General features: G+C 42.1%; 1 protein-coding gene and 1 long non-coding RNA gene across 2 annotated transcripts in view; both read left to right on the top strand.

Annotated features, from left to right (window-relative positions):
* The window catches only part of LOC140387106 (DNA-binding death effector domain-containing protein 2-like), a 31,777-nt gene extending 16,948 nt beyond the window's left edge, over nt 1-14,829 (top strand). The window contains exons 4-5 of the mRNA XM_072470116.1: nt 2,143-2,283; nt 11,897-14,829. Coding sequence (XP_072326217.1) covers nt 2,143-2,283; nt 11,897-12,261 — 506 coding nt within the window. The 3' untranslated portion in view covers nt 12,262-14,829. The remainder of the gene's footprint in view (nt 1-2,142; nt 2,284-11,896) is intronic.
* LOC140386617 (uncharacterized) lies at nt 2,290-9,451 on the top strand. The gene is made up of 2 exons (XR_011933639.1): nt 2,290-5,457; nt 7,307-9,451. It is a non-coding gene; the product is annotated as an uncharacterized lncRNA (long non-coding RNA).
* Nucleotides 14,830-19,974: the final 5,145 nt, after the last annotated feature.

Below are 19,974 nucleotides of genomic sequence, written 5' to 3'. Positions count from 1 at the left end.
TGGATAGGCTTGGGTTGTTTTCATTGGAACAAAAAGACTAAGAGGTGACCTGACCGAGATGTGCAAGATTAGGAGGGGCATGGACAGAGTGGATAGGGAGCAGCTGTTCCCTTTAGTTGAAGGGTCAGTCACAAGGGGATGCAAGTTCAAGGTGAAGGGCAGGAGATTTAGAGGGGATTTGAAAAATGTTTTTACCCAGAGGGTGTGATTATCTGGAATGTACTCTTGGGAGGGCGGTAGAGGTGGGTTGACTCCCATCCCTTAAAAATTTACTGGATGAATACTTGGCACGTCATAACATTGAAGGCTATGGGCCAAGTTCTGGGTCTAGGTTAATGGGTGGCGCGGTAGCACTGTGGCTTCACAGCACCACGGACCCAGCTTGGGTCACTCTATGTGTGGAGTCTGCACGTTCTCCCATAACTCTTTTTAAAGGGTGGCACGGTAGTACAGTGGTTAGTACAGTTGCTTCACAGTTCCAGGATCCCAGGTTCGATTCCTGCACTGTAAATTCTATGATTCTATGTCTCCTTTGGTTTCTACCGGATGCTCCGGTTTCCTCCCACATGTCCCAAATTCAGCCTTGGGTCATTGACTGCGTGGAGTTTGCACGTTCTCCCCGTGTCTGCGTGGGTTTCCTCCCACAGTCCAAAGGTGTGTGGGTTAGGTGGATTGGCCATGCTTAGTTTCCAAAAGGTTAGGTGGGGTTATGGGGATAAGCTTAAGTAGGGTTCTCTTTCCAAGGGCCAGTGCAGACTCGATGGGCCGAATGGCCTCCTTCTGCACTATACATTCTATAATCTATAAAAGACATGCTTGTTAGGTGAATTGGGCATTCTGAATTCTTCCTCTGTGTACCCGAACAGGCGCTGTAATGTGGCGGCTAGAGGATTTTTACAGTAACTTCATTGCATCATTATAGATAGGATGTGGATGCTTTGGAGAGGGTGTAGAGGAGATTTACCAGGATGCTGCCTGGACTGGAGGGCATGTCTTAAGAAGAAAGATTGAGGGAGCTAGGGCTTTTCTCACTGGAGTGAAGAGAGGTGACTTGATAAGAGGTGTACAAGGTGATAAGAGGCATGGAAAGAGTGGATAGCCAGAGACTTTTCCCCAGGGTGGAAATGGCTGTGACGAGGGGACGTAATTTTAAGGTGATTGGAGGAAGGTATAGGGGAAATGTCAGAGGTCGGTCTTTACAAAGTGGTGGGTGCGAGGAATGCACTGCCAGTGGAGTCAGTCATTAGGGACATTTAAGCGACTCTTGGACAGACACATGGACAGCAGTAAATTGAAGGGGTGTAGGTTAGGTTGATCTTGGATTAGGATAAGTTGTGGGTCAAAAGGCCTGTAGTGTTCTATGTACTATGTTCACTAGCGAAAAACTTGTGTAAATAGAGAGGTGATTCCTTCAATGCATCCACAGTGGTTTCCTGAATCAGTTTTACTGCATGGATATAGGATGAGAAACTGTCCAGGTAAGACATCATGTCTTGGGCAAAATAGGTTCACATTAAAAATATAAAGGAAAGTTAAAATCCTCAATGGCACCTCCTAATTCTTGTGGTGTACATATAAATTAAATTAAGCCGGCCCTACTAACTTAACGCTAGCGGTTAAGACTTATATACTATATAAACCCAGTTTCCCCTTTTACTTCCAAATCCTAAAAAAGGCATTTCATTATTCATACTAGATCTTGACAATTCGTTCACTTCTCCTTTTTGGTATTCAAATTCAGTATGCCACAGCTCTCTGGAACTCGCTTTAATTTCTCCAGCTATTTTGAAGTATGAGATTTGACAGGGATCCAGGGGACTACGCAGAGAATCATAATCTGGAATATTCTGCTTGAAAGGGGAATGGTTAGAATGAATAATAACTTTCGATGGAAATATATAAATATTTTGAGGACGAATTTGCCTGGCTGTGGAGCAAGAGGAATGGAGTGCAGCAAGTGTATAGCTCTTACAAAGAGTTGCCATGGACAAGATGGGCTTACATGGCTCTGGCTTTGCAACACTTGACAGTGGAAAATAGTATTAGATAGCTGCAGTACAAGCTTGCAGAGGTACAGGTCCAGATAGCTGCTTTTACTTTGTATCTGTTCTGTTTGGACTGATTGCAGTGTTTTCTTTACAGGTACGTCTCTCCGCAAACGGCAGAGTACAAGCCGCAGGAGAGGCCGAGGCGCGGGTAAGCGGAGGGGGCGTAAGGGACATGTGCTCCGTAACCGTGAAGAAAGAGAGCACCAGTCTCCCCATCAGCCGCGAGCAACCTGTGGTGAGTGTTTTCCCCCGAGAATTTATTTTAGTTTCTTAGGTTTTGCCGTTGTTTCTAAGTTTTTAAGAACGTTTCTAATGGGGAGCTGCTGGCTTTGCTAAGCACTATTCTAGGTAATTGAATACACAGCAGCCAAGTTGACTAATTGAGCATTGAGTGCTGCCGCCGTCCAAAAACCCCAAATATCTTTTCAAAATGAAATTGAGTTGCTTTAAAATTGAAATACGAGGGTAGAAAGAATCATGGTTGATTGGGTATGATCATAAACAGGACTGGAAAGTAAATAGCAGGATCAGCATAGGCATGTCCTGTTGACTCAGATTAACCAAATGAATAAAACTAGTAACTAAAGGACCTTGCCCTATCCACCCCCTCCGAGAGAGAATTGGTTAATATAAGAATTATCTTCAAACGAGTGCCAGATAAACCTGGCTGTGGGCAGTGGCATTCCAAGTATTCTTCAAAGAAACCAGTCACTCCATAACACGGCTTCAATAGATGTGATTTTAAAAAAATATTGGGTGCGGGTGGAGATGGTATTCTGCAGAAGAAAGCCCTCACTGTGCTCCTGGATGCATTGCCTCATGTTTGAAATGCATTACAAAGTTTGAATTCATTTACAGAAACTGGAATTCCATTTTTATTGCCATGTGTACAGGCGGGGCTGAATATTCACGTGGGTCAGTGAGGAGTGACGATGGAGCAATCAGCTTGTCTCTGTGGGCAATTTTAAAGTTTTTAAGATCTTGTCAGCTGAGCTTGTCTCAGCTATGTAAATTCCCAATGCTATAAATCCCCGGGCAATTCATCTTGGAGATGGGATAGGCAGTGGGATTAAGTACTTCAACTGTACTTGTAAGACATTTAAACAATGTGTGTATGGCACTGCCCTGTAGTAACGTTCCCGAGAGAAGCCCTGAATTGCCTTGTATAAAAAACCTTTTATTTTTCATTTTGAAAATGTGGGCTGTCCAAGTTAATAGAATCCACTGGTCAGTACTTTGCATGGTATCCGTCTTGGAAGAAACAGGAGTTTGTTTTATTTTGTCCTAAGCAGACTATAATGTTCCTCCGTCCACTTCAAGCATTACAGTATGAGATTGCAATCTAAACTACTGCAGGATTAAAGGCTGCACAAGAAAAAAAATAAGTGTTGGAACTGAACTGTCTCAGCATGCCTCTGGGTAACTCAACAAGTCACGATCATACTCAAATGCTCACAGACTGGTCTTCCGATAGTATTGTGTGAATAATCCCATACTAATCCTCTCGGTCCAATGCTGCTTAAAATAAGTATCCGGTGTTTTTTAGTGATATGCTCATACTTGAGGTGTTGGCTCATGTGACCTACATCTAGCTAATCTATATCTTGACATCCATTGGTGGGTGGGTGCATGACTCACTCTTCTGTTCAAAATCAGCATGCCAAGAAACCTTGCACTAGCTTCCCTAGGTGGATAAGTGCACCAATGCATGCCTGTTGTTCTACAGAGCCAGGCAGAGAAAGAAGGCCCACCTCCAGTTCCTGGTCTGTTTTAGAGAGTGGGAAACTGTATCTGTGTGGATATCATTCAGGATCCAGCTCAGCTTTAATTCCCCTCATTTGGGCTGTTTAGCACAGGGCTAAATCGCTGGCTTTGAAAGCAGACCAAGGCAGGCCAGCAGCACGGTTCAATTCCCGTAACAGCCTCCCCGAACAGGCGCCAGAATGTGGCGACTAGGGACTTTTCACAGTAACTTCATTTGAAGCCTACTTGTGACAATAAGCGATTTTCATTTCATTTCAGAACCAAGCAATAGAAATGTCAAGCCCTTCCACTTCTAGTTCAGGAGCATTTCCAGGTAGACCTGCTGTAGCCCATTATTAAGGCTGTTTTGTGAGATTATTTGCTAAAGGATGCTCGTTGCAAATCTGGAAGACACAGTTTCATGACTGGAGTGTTGAATTTCTGAATAACATTCTCTTGCATTCTGTTCCTGGGTGAACTAAAATCTAATCATAACTTTTATATATCATAACATATCTTGTGTTCTCAGAAGTGACACAATAGTGGCCAATCCATATGTTCTCAACTCCCACATTTCTTTCCCAGTAACACTATCCTCACCAAAAAATAAGGAGCCAATATACACTTTCTACATCAGGGTGGGACTGTCGAAGTGATGAGCAGCCCCAGATTTCAGATCTACCAGCCTGCGTGGCACTTATAATATCATAAATTTATACTTCAGGTGACAGCGCACATCTGATCTACATTCTTAAAGTTGTACTGACAACTTATAAAGTTGCAAATCTTTTAACCTCCATGGCAGTGTGAGCGAGGCTTGCCCCTTTGAACCTTTCCATTACTCATTTTCACCAGTCTGTGAGCATATTGTAATAATCGACACAGTCCAAAGAGCTTCAGCATATCATGTTTCTGAATGAACTGGGATTGTTGCAGAATATTGATCTTGAGTTTAACTGTAGTGTTACAGCACTCTGTCACTGCTGGTGAATTGAGGATTGTAACTCTACGGTAAGGCACCCTGACAATTTACCTATCTACTTGAACAATGGTGAAATCCTTCCTCGGAGTTTGATTACTTGAGTGTTAAATAAATTATGAGGAATTTTGTGGAACAGAACATTGCTTTGCAAAAGTCTGGTGAAATATGTTGATCCTGTTTGTGTCCATGTTGCCTACGTGACAGCAATCCTATCCTCTGAGCGATCCGCAAGATATCTGTTCTAAAGAAGAGTCTCTCTATGCACACGTTCTTTCAAAAAAACATAGGTTGGCTCTCTTGTACAACAACTTCCTTCATGATGTGGCAACAGAAGTTTCTGGTAGGTCCGAGCGCAGCATCAACGACAAAAAAGCAGTATGTGATTTTCTTCAAATATTAATCGCAAAAAAAGCCTTAATTCTTTAAAAGCGGTCCAAGGATTCTTGTTTTACTCTAATATATTATAGTACAAACTAGTTGTACATGCTTTGAAAAGTAGTTAACTTGTTTTATACTTGAACAACACTTCAGCTTCTGTCGCGAGATCTGTTTTTTTGAGGATTTTTGTGATCAAACATTTAATTGCAGGTGTTACCATTCAAAGGTTGGTGATAAAAGAGAGTCTGTGTCTCTGACAAAGATTCGACTTTAAGGAAATGTTCTGACACGAGAATAGCAAAGAAGGTAAACCTTTAAACTTGTTGAGGGGGAACAAACACTTGTTAGACTAAAATATTCAGTGGCCAAGATATAGAAGGTGGCAGCCAGGCTGGTCCCTGTAGATGGAACACCGTGTCCTGTTATTAAAAGCACACTCTGAAGTGTGCCCTCCGTGTCTCCATGAAAGGCCAGAATTACTTCAAACTAAAGAGAGGAGCTATTGGAATTGCTAACTACCTTCAATCTACTATATGCAATCTTTTCATAACAAACAGACAATTTAAAAGTTCCCGAGTCCATAAAAAAACGAACAATACAGTCTCAGCGACTGGCTCAACCCCAGATCTGCGTTCCGATTAACACATTAAGTTACCTAGTTCCTGCATTATCTTCCAATATAAAAAGCCCTAAGCAGTTCGTAAGCAACCATCTCAACAACTTTCACAACTCCCCCAAATGTGTTGGGGGTGGGGCAGAGGTTGAGAAGCTGCTGTCGCTTCTGTTTAAATAGATGTAGGAGAATTTCAAACTTTCTTTTGGGTGGGTGCGGCTATCCAGATGGTTACGAAAACAAATTCAAATTTCTGTGCAAAATGTTGTGTTTGGAGCTGCTGTGTGGTCGGCCCGGAATCAGTCTGGTTTCCACCCGCTACTGTCTCTTAGAGCGGGTTAGTAGACATCTGGAATTACCCGTCCAGGGAATGGAAGCCTGGGCTCTACCTGCTTTCTGCTGTTACACAAAACTAGTTTCAGCTCACATCTTTACTAAAAGATAACACCCCAAAGGATTAACTCCCAAAGAACCCAAGCAATCCAGGAATTTGCATGCAACAATTGGTCAAAGCTTAACTCTAAAATTTAGCAAGGTTAAATGGAGTTGGTTTGCAGCAGTCATGATACTTTTGAGATGAACATCGTTGACTTGAAGCTCCATGCTTATGTTGAATTTTGAGACTTTGTGGGGTGGTGGGAAAGCCCTGTCCCTTCCTCTGCCCCTAACCAATGTATGTGGTGGAAAATAGTCCTGGGTCCCTTGTTTTTGAAGGATGCAAGAAATGACGAGTTATCTTGTTACCCTACATCAGATTCTTAGCATGACTGAATCCTTTCCAAACTGCACTTTGTTGGGAGGGTAATTGACTTCAAGGCCAAATCCATCAAACCATTAAGAATGCAAGTATCTGGATGTGAGAAAGCCATCTTGTTATCACACGACATGCATAAGAACAGCAAAGACACTAATTGTCCTTTCAAGCTCTCTTCCTAGTACTTGGGACATCAGCATTTCTGTACATTTCTGATTGGAGTACCATATACTGAACCAGTTAGTAGTTTAGGACCAAAACCACATGTTAGAATTGTTTTTTTTTTCTCCCCCGTTGGAGCCCTGAAGGTGAAACCCTGTCTGCCCTTTGATTTGCTATCGTTCATGCCAGCTCCCTATTTTGCACCCATACCACCTGCTCTGATCAAACTGAACTGATGTGATTCCCTTAGACTAAGAGCACTGGTTCCAGTGTTTGTCACCGTTTCAGTCACACTTCAACAAATAGCTGCACCATAGTGGCTGAATAGGTGAAGAATAGCTTTTTTTTTTTTTTACATACTGGCCAATTGCACACAAAGCATTAGTTACCTGCTACGAGTGATGTGATCATTATTGTCTCCAACATGCGACACGAGTCTTGGAGCTACATCAGTTGGTGTTCCTGCCACTGTTTGCTCTGAGCTTAGTCTGGGTATGTGTTGTGAAGGTGAGGCCTGTCTGTGTTTCCAATTGTATAGTCTGAGCTGTGTACGCGTAACTGTTCTGTTGATGAAGCATATATCAAGTGGCAGAAATGTTTTAAAAGTCAAAACCTGTCTCTCTCAGTTCACAGTTAACACTCTGCAGCAAGATGATAAAGTAGACGCAAAGAAAGAGCTGGTGGACTAATTGTCAACCAGCAAAACGCAGGAATTTAAACAAACGGGGGTCCCCTCAGCCTCAAGGAAATCAACTTACATAGGAGTTACACTCTCAAAGCAATCTGCTCTCCTGTATCTACGTTGTCTTTTGGACTAAGGTGCACATCTTCTCACATGACGCTTGAGATTCAGAGCTGGAATTGGGGCTATTCTTTATCCCCACAATAACCAAAGGTTGGAAAATGCTGAACAGCGTGTTTGTCAGTGAATTCAACTGGCATGTCCGTCTCGAAGTGTGATTGTGTCAAGGATCCATCATTCTGAGTGCTGTTCGGTTACCACATGGTTCCCATCCTGTAGGGAGAACAACCTTGTGACAGGATTTAAAAAGTTACAGCCGATTAATGATGCTGTACATCTCAGGATTACACGAATACTTTGGAGAAATGCTGGATTAAAAAAAATTCAGACAAAGGCTTTCCTGCCCAGATATGTACCCGCTTCCCAATCGTAACTCAGCGGGTGTAAGTTCAAATTCTGAAGTGTCCAACTCGTTCTGTTTGCACCAGCTGCTTCTATTTTAAGGTCAAAAAGCAAGGCTTGAATTTGTAAAGAAATGACTCTTAAATGCTGTTTTATAATCCGCTGAGGTTTGATTTAATGTGTCCAGCCCAAATAGTCCAAGTATGTCTTGTGTTGTGAGGTCAAATTTCTGGGCATTAGCTGAAAAGGACCTCATATGCTTGGGGCTCTCATACCCAGGAGGCTTCAGTATATTGATCTCCAGGCATTTGATGTACTTGCTGTTCTCGAGTGTCGTGCCCTTGCTGGGAAGTGGGCTGGAAAGAGTTAACACTCCAGAATGATGTGCTGCACTGCAGACAGATGCTTCCCCTGGCATCTCGCTGTGCGTGTGATTCCTAGGATTCTGGAACTGAACTGAAGCAAAGCCCAGCACCTTGAATGTGCTGTATAACTAGCCCAAACATGGCTCAGCCTTGCTTCATGGCATTTGTCTCCGTCTCTTTCCTACTCTATCCTGATGTCTATTGTGTACATGAAGTGCCGAACCTACATTGCTGCCGGTAATTTCGGAAAATAATGTTTATGCAGCTCAAATTAATTTTTTACTTTTCCCAAAAGAGAGTGAAACTTTCCCCACCCTCGGTCCCTAACTACAGAAATTGAATTTTACACCACCCACGAATGTTCTATTGTAAGACTAGCACCTCTGCTTTTAGTTCATGTGCCATGCTCTTTACAAAGCTTTGTGAATCCAATTTGTATGGAAAACTCTGGTTCCTGCACGTGTTAACTATTGGCAGAGATGAGTACTGAGTGGAATCTCTGAACTACCTACGTATTTGTATGTGGATGCCTGTAAAGCTCACAGCTTTGTTTCTGGCAATTAACTTTCAATTACTGAACTGAAAACAAGTTAACCAACTGAAGCAAAGTCTTAAAAGTGTAATGCTGTCAATGGTGCTGGGGAATTCCTGACCAGTGATGTTTACTGAGCTTATATCAATCAATATGTTAATCTTTTTGCGTGACTGTGTTCTTTGTTTAGAGATTCCACTCTTTTTTTTTTTTAAACCTGTGCTGCTTTCAGCAGGGTGCCCAAGCCCTGGCGCTACTTTAAGTACCCACCTATATTTACATTCAGGGTCCTATCTGTCTCCCATTCCCTTGGCTGCTCTCTGTAATGGCTACTATATTGGGATGTGTGTTCATATTTTATTTTTAAGAGCAACTTTTTAAAAATAAAACTGATCGTTACGCTGTGTCCTTATCCTTCATGTAAAACAGTTCCCATCAAATTGCGGCACTGAAGTGTTCACTCAAAGCGTTCTATTGCAATTCTGGATCTATTTATTACTGATGATTGGAGGGGGTTAGTATAACTCCCAGACACCGGCAGGCCATGAAATTTTACAAGGCAGCGATGTACCTCGACTGTCCAGAGCTGGGTACTGGAATCCCCTTTCATATTAACCAGATATTGTTCATTAAAATGTCAAACTGAATCTGCTGTATAAATGGAGACCACTCCTATCTTGTTGATTTGTTACACGACATGTCAATAGTAAATTTTTTGTGGTAAATGTCACTGTGCTGAATCCGCTTTCTCCTTGATGGGAGGGGGTCAGAGATGTGTTTATACAAGTTGCTGCTTCCACAGGTGTCCGTCCATGAGGGGAAAGTGATGTAAAGAAAATTCATGATGGTGCTCAGCGTATGTAAAATCCTTTAATCACCTGCATTTCTTCACTAGATGGTATTAACTGACTTGCTCGTCTTGTTCTTCACTGTTAAAAGAAAAGAGAGTGAGAGAAACGGGCGCCTCAGTGTGTTCAACTGTGGCTCAAAGTATTGGTACTAGAACATAGCAACAAACTACACCCAATATTTGGCTGTTATTTCAGTTGTAGTTAGCAACAGCAAAAAATAGTGCAAAATGCTTTGTGAAACAAAGAGAAATCCTGGCACAAGCTTTAGTGACTTCTGTCCGTCAAAGTTGAATATTGTACAGGTATTTGAAAAGAGGGTTTCTAATTTACTGAAATCTAAAACCACAATAAAGGCACAGTTTCTCTCAGCTACAGAATTCTTTCCTCCTCCCTTTTCTCTATTCTGTATCCCCAAAGTTTAGGACCATTTTGTCGAGACTATGCAGCAGTCTCTGGGTTGATCTGATGTGAAGTGATTCTGCACGCTTTTTATAAAACTTCAATCTGACATAGAAAATGCAAGTGGGTGTTCCACATTCCATATAATTCATCTAAGCCTATGGGAGGAAGCTCATTGCAACTGATCCAGCATTAAAGCAAACTTTGATTTTACCAAAGTTACAGTATAGGTTCCAGAAAGTATTGGTTCCAATGGCTTTCATATAGTTTAAAATGCTGAACTATTCTGAAACTTTAATATGCTCTCTATGTTGGAGCTTCTGTGTTGTGTTTCCTTGGATTAAACAGCAGGAAAAATTAAAGTGTAGCCAATCTAGGCACAATCCCATTTCTAGATGAAAGTACTTTACCCCAACGTTGGATCCCACTTTCGTTCCCTGCTCATAACAAACAACATAGTCCATGGGAGGTCAGGCAATTGAAGTGCTGGCTATATATCCAGCTGTTGACTTGCATTTACAGTACAGACTAGCCAGTGTGAGAATGAACAACTTAAAAACCTTTCGCAGAAGGAAGAAGTGTGCTTGTGGCCTCCAATTCTCAAATTGTCCTCCTTGTCTAACTTCCAAACTATGCTCAGCAACTCTGTTGCACATTGACATGACCGCGTTGACATCGCATGTCAGGCATTGTAACTAAAGCGACATGACACAAACTGACTACACTTGTTGGCAATGGAAAACGGTGTTTCCTCTTTGTTAGTGACTTTGTTTAAACTTGCGGGAGTCCTTGTGGTACTGGTTCAGCCACAGCATGTTCCTGTGACATCAGCACTCGAGGGAGCAGCTTTCATGTATGTGTATTTAGCTGTACCCAAAGGAATGACAATCTTTGGTTCACTTGAAAGAGACAGCATCCTTTATCTGTTTCAAAAGTAATTGAACCCTGGGAGAAATTGCATTTCTCTATCTTTGTCTCTTTCACTCTCTCCATCTCCCTCTGCCTGTCTCATCCTGTCGCACTGTTTGTCATTCATGCTCTCTGTATGCCTCTCAATCCTCATTCCTCAACAGCACCCATCCGCCTTCCTGTGGGGTATTTGTGCCATCAACTGGAACACAACTGTAAATGCAAGTCATGGCTCATTCTGATCCAAAGCCTGTGCTGTTAGTTAAAATCAAAGTGAGCTGACACTGATGCCAATAGCAATCCTCGTGACTTTCTTGTTTGTAAGTATATTAGTTGACCTTGTTAATTGAACTGACTGAGGTTGCCCACAGGTGTGTGCTCTGTAACTCGACGTAAAAGTACCCCAGCCAAATAGTGTTTAAATATTGTAATATTAGAAATATTCCTTATTGCAAGAATTATCGAGACCACCTGCAATCCTGTTGACTTCTAATGTCAACTCTTTAAAATGAAGAGACTTCCTAATTCTGCGAGAATCAGACCAGGCTCAATCAATTCTACCACACTAGCTGGAACCTTGTGTTTTGGTGTTTAACAGCAGGTTTGTTCTAGGCATTGGAAGGGTGTTAGTGTAAATAAGCTGGCTCTGCTTATTGCATGACAATCTGATTTACTTTTGTGGGTGGGGGTGGGTATGGTTGGCATCAATTTTGTGAATCTCAGTTGAAAGGATACAGTTACCAGGAACTGCATGTCCAGTATTTAAAGAACTGGTTGGAACGTGACATTGAGAGAATCTAGACCTCGCTTTCCTTCTGAGTGGCTGTTCCCATTCTCACCCCCTTCATATCCCTTCCACTTATGGCAGGAGTTGCCCATTTCAGTTGCTGAAGGCAAAGGGTTCCTGATGATTGGGTCCTTTCAGCATACATGTTCGTTTAACAGTTAGTGAAAAGTAAACTGTTTGCTGCTGGAATGCTAATACAGAACTTTTGGTGTTTTCTTTCCTAATGCAGACATAAGGCTACGCGTGCGAGCTGTATATTCTGATCAGAATACCGTGCTCCGAGGGAACGTAGTCTCTGTGAAACAGGACCCGCTGGATCGCTGTTTTGACCTCTTTGGGCAGGCGAATACCATCCTGAAAAGTCGGGACTTGGGATCCATCATCTGTGACATTAAATTCTCCGAGCTCTCCTACCTGGATGCCTTCTGGAACGATTACATCAATGGTTCACTGTTGGAGGCGCTGAAAGGTGTATTTATAACAGACTCGCTGAAACAAGCTGTGGGGCAAGAGGCAATCCAACTGCTCGTCAATGTAGACGAGGATGATTATGAAAAGGGCCGAAGGGTCCTGCTGCAGAATATTTCTCCATGAGATGTGGCTGGAACTGAAATAATTGACTATATTAACTGTTAAGCTAATTAACTTCTTTACATGAAGTAAAATAAAGAGAAGTAATTAGCCCATTATTACACTTTTATTCAGTCCATTCCTTCCCTATAGTTCTGGTATCAGTGCGAATGCAAACACTCGATCAGCATTGGCAGTCCTTTGTAAAAGTGACCTCTGTGTGGTTTATGCAACAATGTTTTCTACAAATGTGTAGGAAGTGTAGAGTTTGATCTAGGACTGGCCTTTCTGATTAAACTCCATTCAAAGTTTTTTTTCTTCTATACACTCCTGCAGCTTAGAGTGAGTACACAAGGCTGGCTGTACCTCTGGTGCGTGAAGACCTATGACTAAAGCAGCTCTCTGGTCGTAATTGTGGATGCCAAGAGCATGAAGCCAGCTGATCAGCCGCAAGAACATCTCAAAGTAACTCCTAATCACACGGGCCATAATTTGCTGAATGTTAGGCTGTGCACGGTACGAAAGTAGGTTTGATGTTTCCCCAGAGATGGTCAGCAATTCCTGTTCTTTTTTTATTTTATGATTCATGGGTCTAACACCACATCGGGTAAATTGAAAGCCGCAGGCATCAACTCAGGATGATTTTGTTGGCACTCCAGCTTTCATGCCATTTGGCATTTGTTTCCACTTCTGATGGGTAAAACTTTATTATGTCCACTTTATTTTTTTCAGTCCTTCCACTCTTCCCTTCAACAGAAATCATTTGGATAATGCTGGTAAATGGGAATTTATGAACCCTGAACTTGGCTTAACCAAAATGAGTTGATTTTAGAAAATATCAAAACCGTAGGACATTGAGTTATGTTGTTCCGTGCCTTTTAATCATCAGACCTCCGAGAGATAGAATGGGGATTCTAAAATTGGATTTTGTGCAATATTAAACCAGCTTTCAATCCTCATTGTCTGTAGTACTGACATTGGTGCTGCAATTATTAGGTTTTGATTTAAAGGGGTTAGGAGTGCAATGATCCTATATTTACGATCCATTAACACCTCATCTAACTGTCTCGTGACCACTCCTCTCCTTCCACAGTTTCTATTCTGCCTCTTTACACTCTTATGGCTGTATGTGTCTTGCCAGTGCACTTGTGCTCTCTGGACCATGCCTGTAAATGTCAACTCATGGTGAATGACAGTGATGCTTTTTGAAGGCAATTAAATATTTTTTTAAACTGGAGAGTCCAGTTGAGTATGATTCTGTCATCAGCTAAATAAGAAGTACATCCTGCAGTTGGGAGAGAAACTACCATCCTAGAGGGACAGATGGAAATTGGACTTCTTTGTAAAATGCCCACCAAACTGAATTCTCGTTCAAGGAGTGGTGGGGAAGGTACTAGGCTGACCTGTTAGGATCTTGATGTTCTATAGGCTTGGCTGAAGAGCTTTGCCAACCTGTACCATTGAGCATCTACTCAACAGAGAGGCACAGACTTCACAAAGAAACTGGAAACTGCTCTTTATGATCTTGCCTGAAATGGAGAGACCTGGCAAGAGTCCTACCACCAGAACATGGGCTTGGCCTTTTCAATGTCTAACTGCTGGCTTCGTTTTGGTGCTGTGACACCCAAGTTTTGCCCAGGTAAATGATGAGTTGCCTCAGCTTGATAACGATAAGAAAATGCGCTGGATTGGACCACCTGCCAATTTGGTAATGTGATGGAGACATGTGCCTCCTTCCTCTACCTGTTCATAAAATGGTGGAGGCGTTCTCCATTCAACCTTGCAGCTAAAAAATAGTTTCACAAAGTTGGGTGGGAGCAAAAGGTTTTAATGAAATTAGGATATCGGGGTGTTTTTAAAAAAAAAAAAATTGTACTACAACTACCTTTTCAGAAGGTTTAGGAAAGAAGGCTTCTCAAAGGAGAATGACTCATGCTTTGAATTTTTTTTGGGGGGGGGAAGTGTAAGGGTTGAGAAGAAAGTCAGCAAGCAATGTGCAAAAAAAGAAGCGACCATGGGTGCTTGCTGTGAATAAAGAGATGTTTGAGGCAGCTATTTATGTAGCATGTTAGAGACGCATGGGGCGAGTCAGTCAATAAAAACAGAACAGGAGGCCCAAAGGTTCTCCATTCCTCCTGTTCAGCTGGCTGAGAGACCCAGCTCTCTTTGACACCATTTTTATGTGCAACCTTGCATGCATGTGGGACCTGTCCATGGCCGATTAGTGGCAGTGGTTTGTCTGCCATTGTCCACTACTCTGGCCCTATAGCCCTTTAGTATCAGGTACCAACTACATCCCTGCTAAGGAAATTGCCTTCAACCATCTTGAAAATGGCCATAAACGTTGAGGGGTTCCCCTGCCCGCCACCTGTCCCCTTATCTTTAGTTTGATTGGTTGATTTCAGGAGAATCATTTTTTTCCTTGTAAATGTGTGTGTATAGCTAACACTTCTGTATATCCATTGGAATACGGTATAGCTGGAACATACATGTAAAATGTTTTTCTTAGTGAGGGTTATACCCGCTCATCGCAGATGTTTCGAGGCATCTTTTTGTAAAGCGTATGTTCAATAAAAAAAATCACAAAAAGCATGTTGAGCTGGTTTCTTGGAGAAACTTGTGCAGGACACCACTACACTTCCAAACAGGAGAGATGAGTTTAAAAACCAAATCCACCTCCATCTCCCCCTTGACTACCAACGGAATCCGAATAGTACAGCAATTACAGGTTGTTGGGTGCATTGGTTCTTTTTATGTGCAATCCAGTTAGTCTTACATCTCCTTCCCATATACCTGCGACTTTTCTCTATATTGAATACACTTTTCTGTATCCATCACCCAATTGTTTCTGAAGTTGGGATGAAAGTATTGTAAAGATGGACATGTAGCTGTACTGAGGACTTGAGATGCAGAGTACGCAAGTAGCAAGGTGCAACTCGTACTTTGTTGAGCATTCAGCTGGCTAGCGACCTAGATCATAGCTATGCTCAGTTTGTTTTTCTCTGAGAAAGGTCGTACAGTAAGAAGCTATGTGGTACACCCAGAAATTCTACCTTGAATTGGAAGAAAAGTTTCTCAAAAGCAAGCTACAGGTTGTGGTAATTATTTACTGGATTTGGCTCAGTGTTTAAACCTATGGAATGTTGTTTTGGGGAAGGTGTATTCTGAGTTCAGGAATATAGAGAGATTAGATAGGGGGATAATTCAGGTTATGGGCCAGGGTTTAGAGAACATCAAACTATCATGGAGTTTACCTTACCCATGACTTTTAATAGATTGTGGTTATGGGGAGCACAAGGGCCTACTTTACAGGTGTGATGCAACAAAGATCTAAAGTACTTTTAAATCAAACCATGTTTATTTATGAATCCAGTTAACACTTTTATAAACCCACAGTAAACATCTGAACCACTATCAACATCAATACACCCCACAGATACAATATTCTGTAAGTAACCCTTCATAACTTTCCTAACGACATCCAAAAGACCCTTTTTACAGAAAGACAGCAGGTTTAAATTATTACTTTGAAATCCCCAAATGATCTGGAGACAGTCTGTAGCTTGTAGAGAGAGATCATTATACAGCTGCTTGCTTTGCCTGCAGCGATCCAGCTCTGAAAATGAAACTAAAACACTAGCTGCCTGCTGAAGAACAAAAGTAAAGCAGACAGACAGCCCAGCTCCACCCACACTCTGACATCACTGCAGCTATTTGATAAACATCCATTTCTTAAAGGTACTCTCTCATGACATCCCCCCCCCCCCCCCCAAGAAAAAAAAATGAACCCCACCCCCCAAGAAAAAAAAAGAACCATCAAGGTCTAGGTGACTTAAAACTGATGAAGTTTTGGAGGAATATCGGGAAGGTAGGACAAATCTCAAACGCGCAATAAAGAGGGCTAAAAGGGGTCATCAAATATCTTTGGCTAACAGGGTTAAGGAAAATCCCAAAGCCTTTTATTCATACATAAGGAGCAAGAGGGTAACTAGAGAAAGGATTGGCCCACTCAAAAGACAAAAGGGAATTTATGCGTGGAGTCAGAGGAAATGGGTGAGATTCTTAATGAATACTTTGCATTGGTATTTACCAAGGAGAGGGACTCAACGGATGTTGAGGCTAGGGATGGATGTTTAAATACTCTAGGTCAAGTCGGCATAAGGAAGGGGGAAGTTTTGGGTATTCTAAAAGGCATTAAGGTGGACAGGTCCCCAGGTCTGGATCTATCCCAGGTTACTGAGGGAAGTGAGGGACGAAATAGCTGGGGCCTTAACAGATATCTTTGCATGCAGCATCCTTGAGCACGGGTGAGGTCCCGGAGGACTGGAGAATTGCAAATTTGTCCCTTTGTTTAAGAAGAGTAGCAGGGATAATCCAGGGAATTATAGACCTGTGAGCTTGACGTCAGTGGTAGGCAAACTGTTGGAGAAGATACTGAGGGATCGGATCCATTCACATTTGGAAGAAAATAGACTTATCAGTGATAGGCAGCATAGTTTTGTGCAGGGAAGGTCATGTCTTACAAACCTAATAGAATTCTTTGAGGAAGTGACAAAGTTAATTGATGAGGGAAGGGCTGTAGATGTCATATACATGGACTTCAGTAAGGCGTTTGATAAAGTTTCCCATGCCAGGCTGATGGAAAAAGTGAAGTCGTATGGGGTTCTGGGTGTACTAGCCAGGTGGATAAAGAACTGGCTGGGCAACAGGAGACCGATGGTAGTGGTGGAAGGGAGTGTCTCAAATGGAGAAAGGTGATTAGTGGTGTTCCACAGGGATCTGTGCTCGGACCACTGTTTGTTATATACATAAATGATCTGGATGAAGATATAGGTGGTCTGATTAGCAAGTTTGCAGATACTAAGATTGGTGGAGTTGCAGATAGCGAGGAGGACTCAGACAATACAGCAAAATATAGATAGATTGGAGAGTTGGGCAGAGAAATGGCAGATGGAGTTCAATCCAGGCAAATGCGAGGTGATGCATTTTGGAAGATCTAATTCAAGAGTGGACTATATGGTCAATGGAAGAGTCCTGGGGAAAATTGATGTACAGAGAGATCTGGGAGTTCAGGTCCATTGTGCCCTGAAGGTGGCAACGCAGGTCGATAGAGTGGTCAAGAAGTCATACAGCATGCTTGCCTTCATCAGACGGGGTATTGAGTACAAGAGTCGGCAGGTCATGTTACAGTTGTATAGGACTTTGGTTAGGCCACATTTGGAATACTGCGTGCAATTCTGGTTGCCACATTACCAGAAGGATGTGGATGCTTTAGAGAGGGTGCAGAGGAGGTTCACCAGGACGTTGCCTGGTATGGAGGGTGCTAGCTAGGAAGAAAGGAAGAGTGGATTAGGATTGTTTTCGTTGGAAAGACGGAGGTTGAGAGGGGACCTGATTGAGGTCTACAAAATTATGAGGTCTGGACAGGGTGGATAGCAGTCTTTTTCCAAGACTGGGGGTGTCAATTACAAGGGGTCGAAGGGCCTGTTCCTGTGCTGTAATTTTCTTTGTTCTATCAACTTCAAGATGGTTTCATTTTTCACCTTTTCACTTTCCTTTAAGAAATACTGACAGTGAATATACGTTTTTTTTACACAAAACAACATGCAAACATTTATAATAACACAGTCCATTTCAGTTCTTCTTCCTCCAACTGGAATCCCTCTTGATTTACAGTCACTTTGGACAAGAAGGTCTCTGCATGATCCATCCATTTCTCTACACCTCGGCATTTCTCTTTAAAGTCAGATTCTTTAGTTCAATCCGTCACAGTCCCTTGTAATTTTCCAACACAGGAGCATTGGTTAACACAGCTTTCAGGCAGCCAAATGCCTGTTGAAACTCCGCTGTCCACTGAAATTTTTGACGTTTCTTCAGCAAGTCCGTCAGTGGAGCAACCAGGCTGCTAATCCACTCATGCCACGAAACCGCATTATTTCCCTTTGTGTCGAGGGTATTGGAAACTCCCCAATAACTTTTATTTTCACAACCCATGGGACCATTCGGCACTGTCCGATTGTATGGCCCAAGAAAGTGACTTGGGCTTTTCCAAATTCACTTTTGGCTAGGTTTACCACCAAACCCGCCTCCTGAAGGCGATCGACTAACTCCATCAGATACTTTAAATGTTCTTTCCTCGTCTGTCTAAAAATTACCAGATCGTCAATATATACCACACAATTGGGTAACCCTGAAACAATTTTGTGAGTTAACCATTGAAATAGGGCATTTTTCATGCCAAACGGCATAACTTTGAATTGGTATATACCATCTGCAGTCACAAAAGCTGAAATCTCCTTCGCCCTTTCGGGTAAGTAAGTAAATCTTAAGCCTTTAAGTAAATCCAGTTTGGAAATAAAAGTGGATTGTCCCACCTTGTCAATGCAATCCTCCAAGCGTGGGATAGGATAAGAGTCCGTTCTTGTAACTGCATTAACCTTTCCATAGTCCACACAACCGTTGGGTACCATCTGGTTTTGGTACCATCACTATAGGTGAGCTCCATTGGCTGCAACCCACTTCAATTATGCCATTTTTAAGCATACTTTCAATCTCTATTAACCTGTGCCAATTTTAAAGGGTTAAGTCTATATGGATGTTGTTTAATTGGAACAGCATTTCCCACATCTACAACATGTATAGCCATTTTAGTACTTCCCAATTTATCTCCACAAACTTGCCCATGTGATATCAATAACTCTTTCTAGTCAGTCCGTTTTCCCTCTGGAAGGTAACTCAACAATTTATCCCAATTTTTAAGAACATACTCGTTTTCCAATTTAATTTGAGGTATGTCAAATTCCAAGTCATCTGGATTTGGTTTGTCACTTTGAGTTAGAACCATTAAAACCTCCTTTTGCTCTCAGTCCCTTTCAAGAACAAAGAAATGTACAGCACAGGAACAGGCCCTTCGGCCCTCCAAGCCCGTGCCGACCCATGCTTTCAAGTGCTTTCAAAGCACTTTTTAAGCATATTCACATGACACACGCGGTGAGTTTTCCTTCTATCTGGCGTTCTTACCACATAATTCACCTCACTTAATTTCCTTTCAATCTGATAAGGTCCACAAAACTTTGCTTTTAAAGGTTCACTTACCACTGATAACAACACTAAAACTTTATCTCCACTGGCAAAACTACGGATTTCTTGTCCGTGACCAGTTTTATCACATGTTGTGCAATTTTTAAATGCTGTCTCGCCAATTCACCTGCTCTATTTAATCGTCCCCTAAAATTTGACACGTAATCCAATAATGTGAGTTCCGATTTCTCACTCACCAATTTTTCCTTAATTTAAGTGGTCCTCTTACCTCATGACCAAAAATTAGTTTGAAAAGACTGAATTTGGTTGACTCATTAGGTGCACCCCTAATTGCAAACAGTACGAATGGAATTCCTTTATCCCAATCCTCTGGATAATCTTGACAATAAGCCCTCAACATTATCTTTAGTGTCTGATGCCACTTTCTAATGCTCCCTGTGATTCTGGATGGTACGCAGTTCATTTAAATTGTTTTATTCATAAGCTATCCATAACTTCTTTGAATAACTTTGAGGTAAAGTTTGATCCTTGATCCGATTGTATTTCTGTGGGTAGTCCATATCTAGTAAAGAACCTGAGTAGGGGCTGTTTAACACAGGGCTAAATCACTGGCTTTGAAAGCAGACCAAGGCAGGCCAGCAGCACGGTTCAATTCCCGTAGCAGCCTCCCCAAACAGGCGCCGGAATGTGGCGACT

Source organism: Scyliorhinus torazame, chromosome 12 (assembly GCF_047496885.1).
Source record: "Scyliorhinus torazame isolate Kashiwa2021f chromosome 12, sScyTor2.1, whole genome shotgun sequence".
Taxonomy (NCBI): Eukaryota; Metazoa; Chordata; class Chondrichthyes; order Carcharhiniformes; family Scyliorhinidae; genus Scyliorhinus; species Scyliorhinus torazame.
This window is presented reverse-complemented; position numbering and strand designations above follow the sequence as displayed.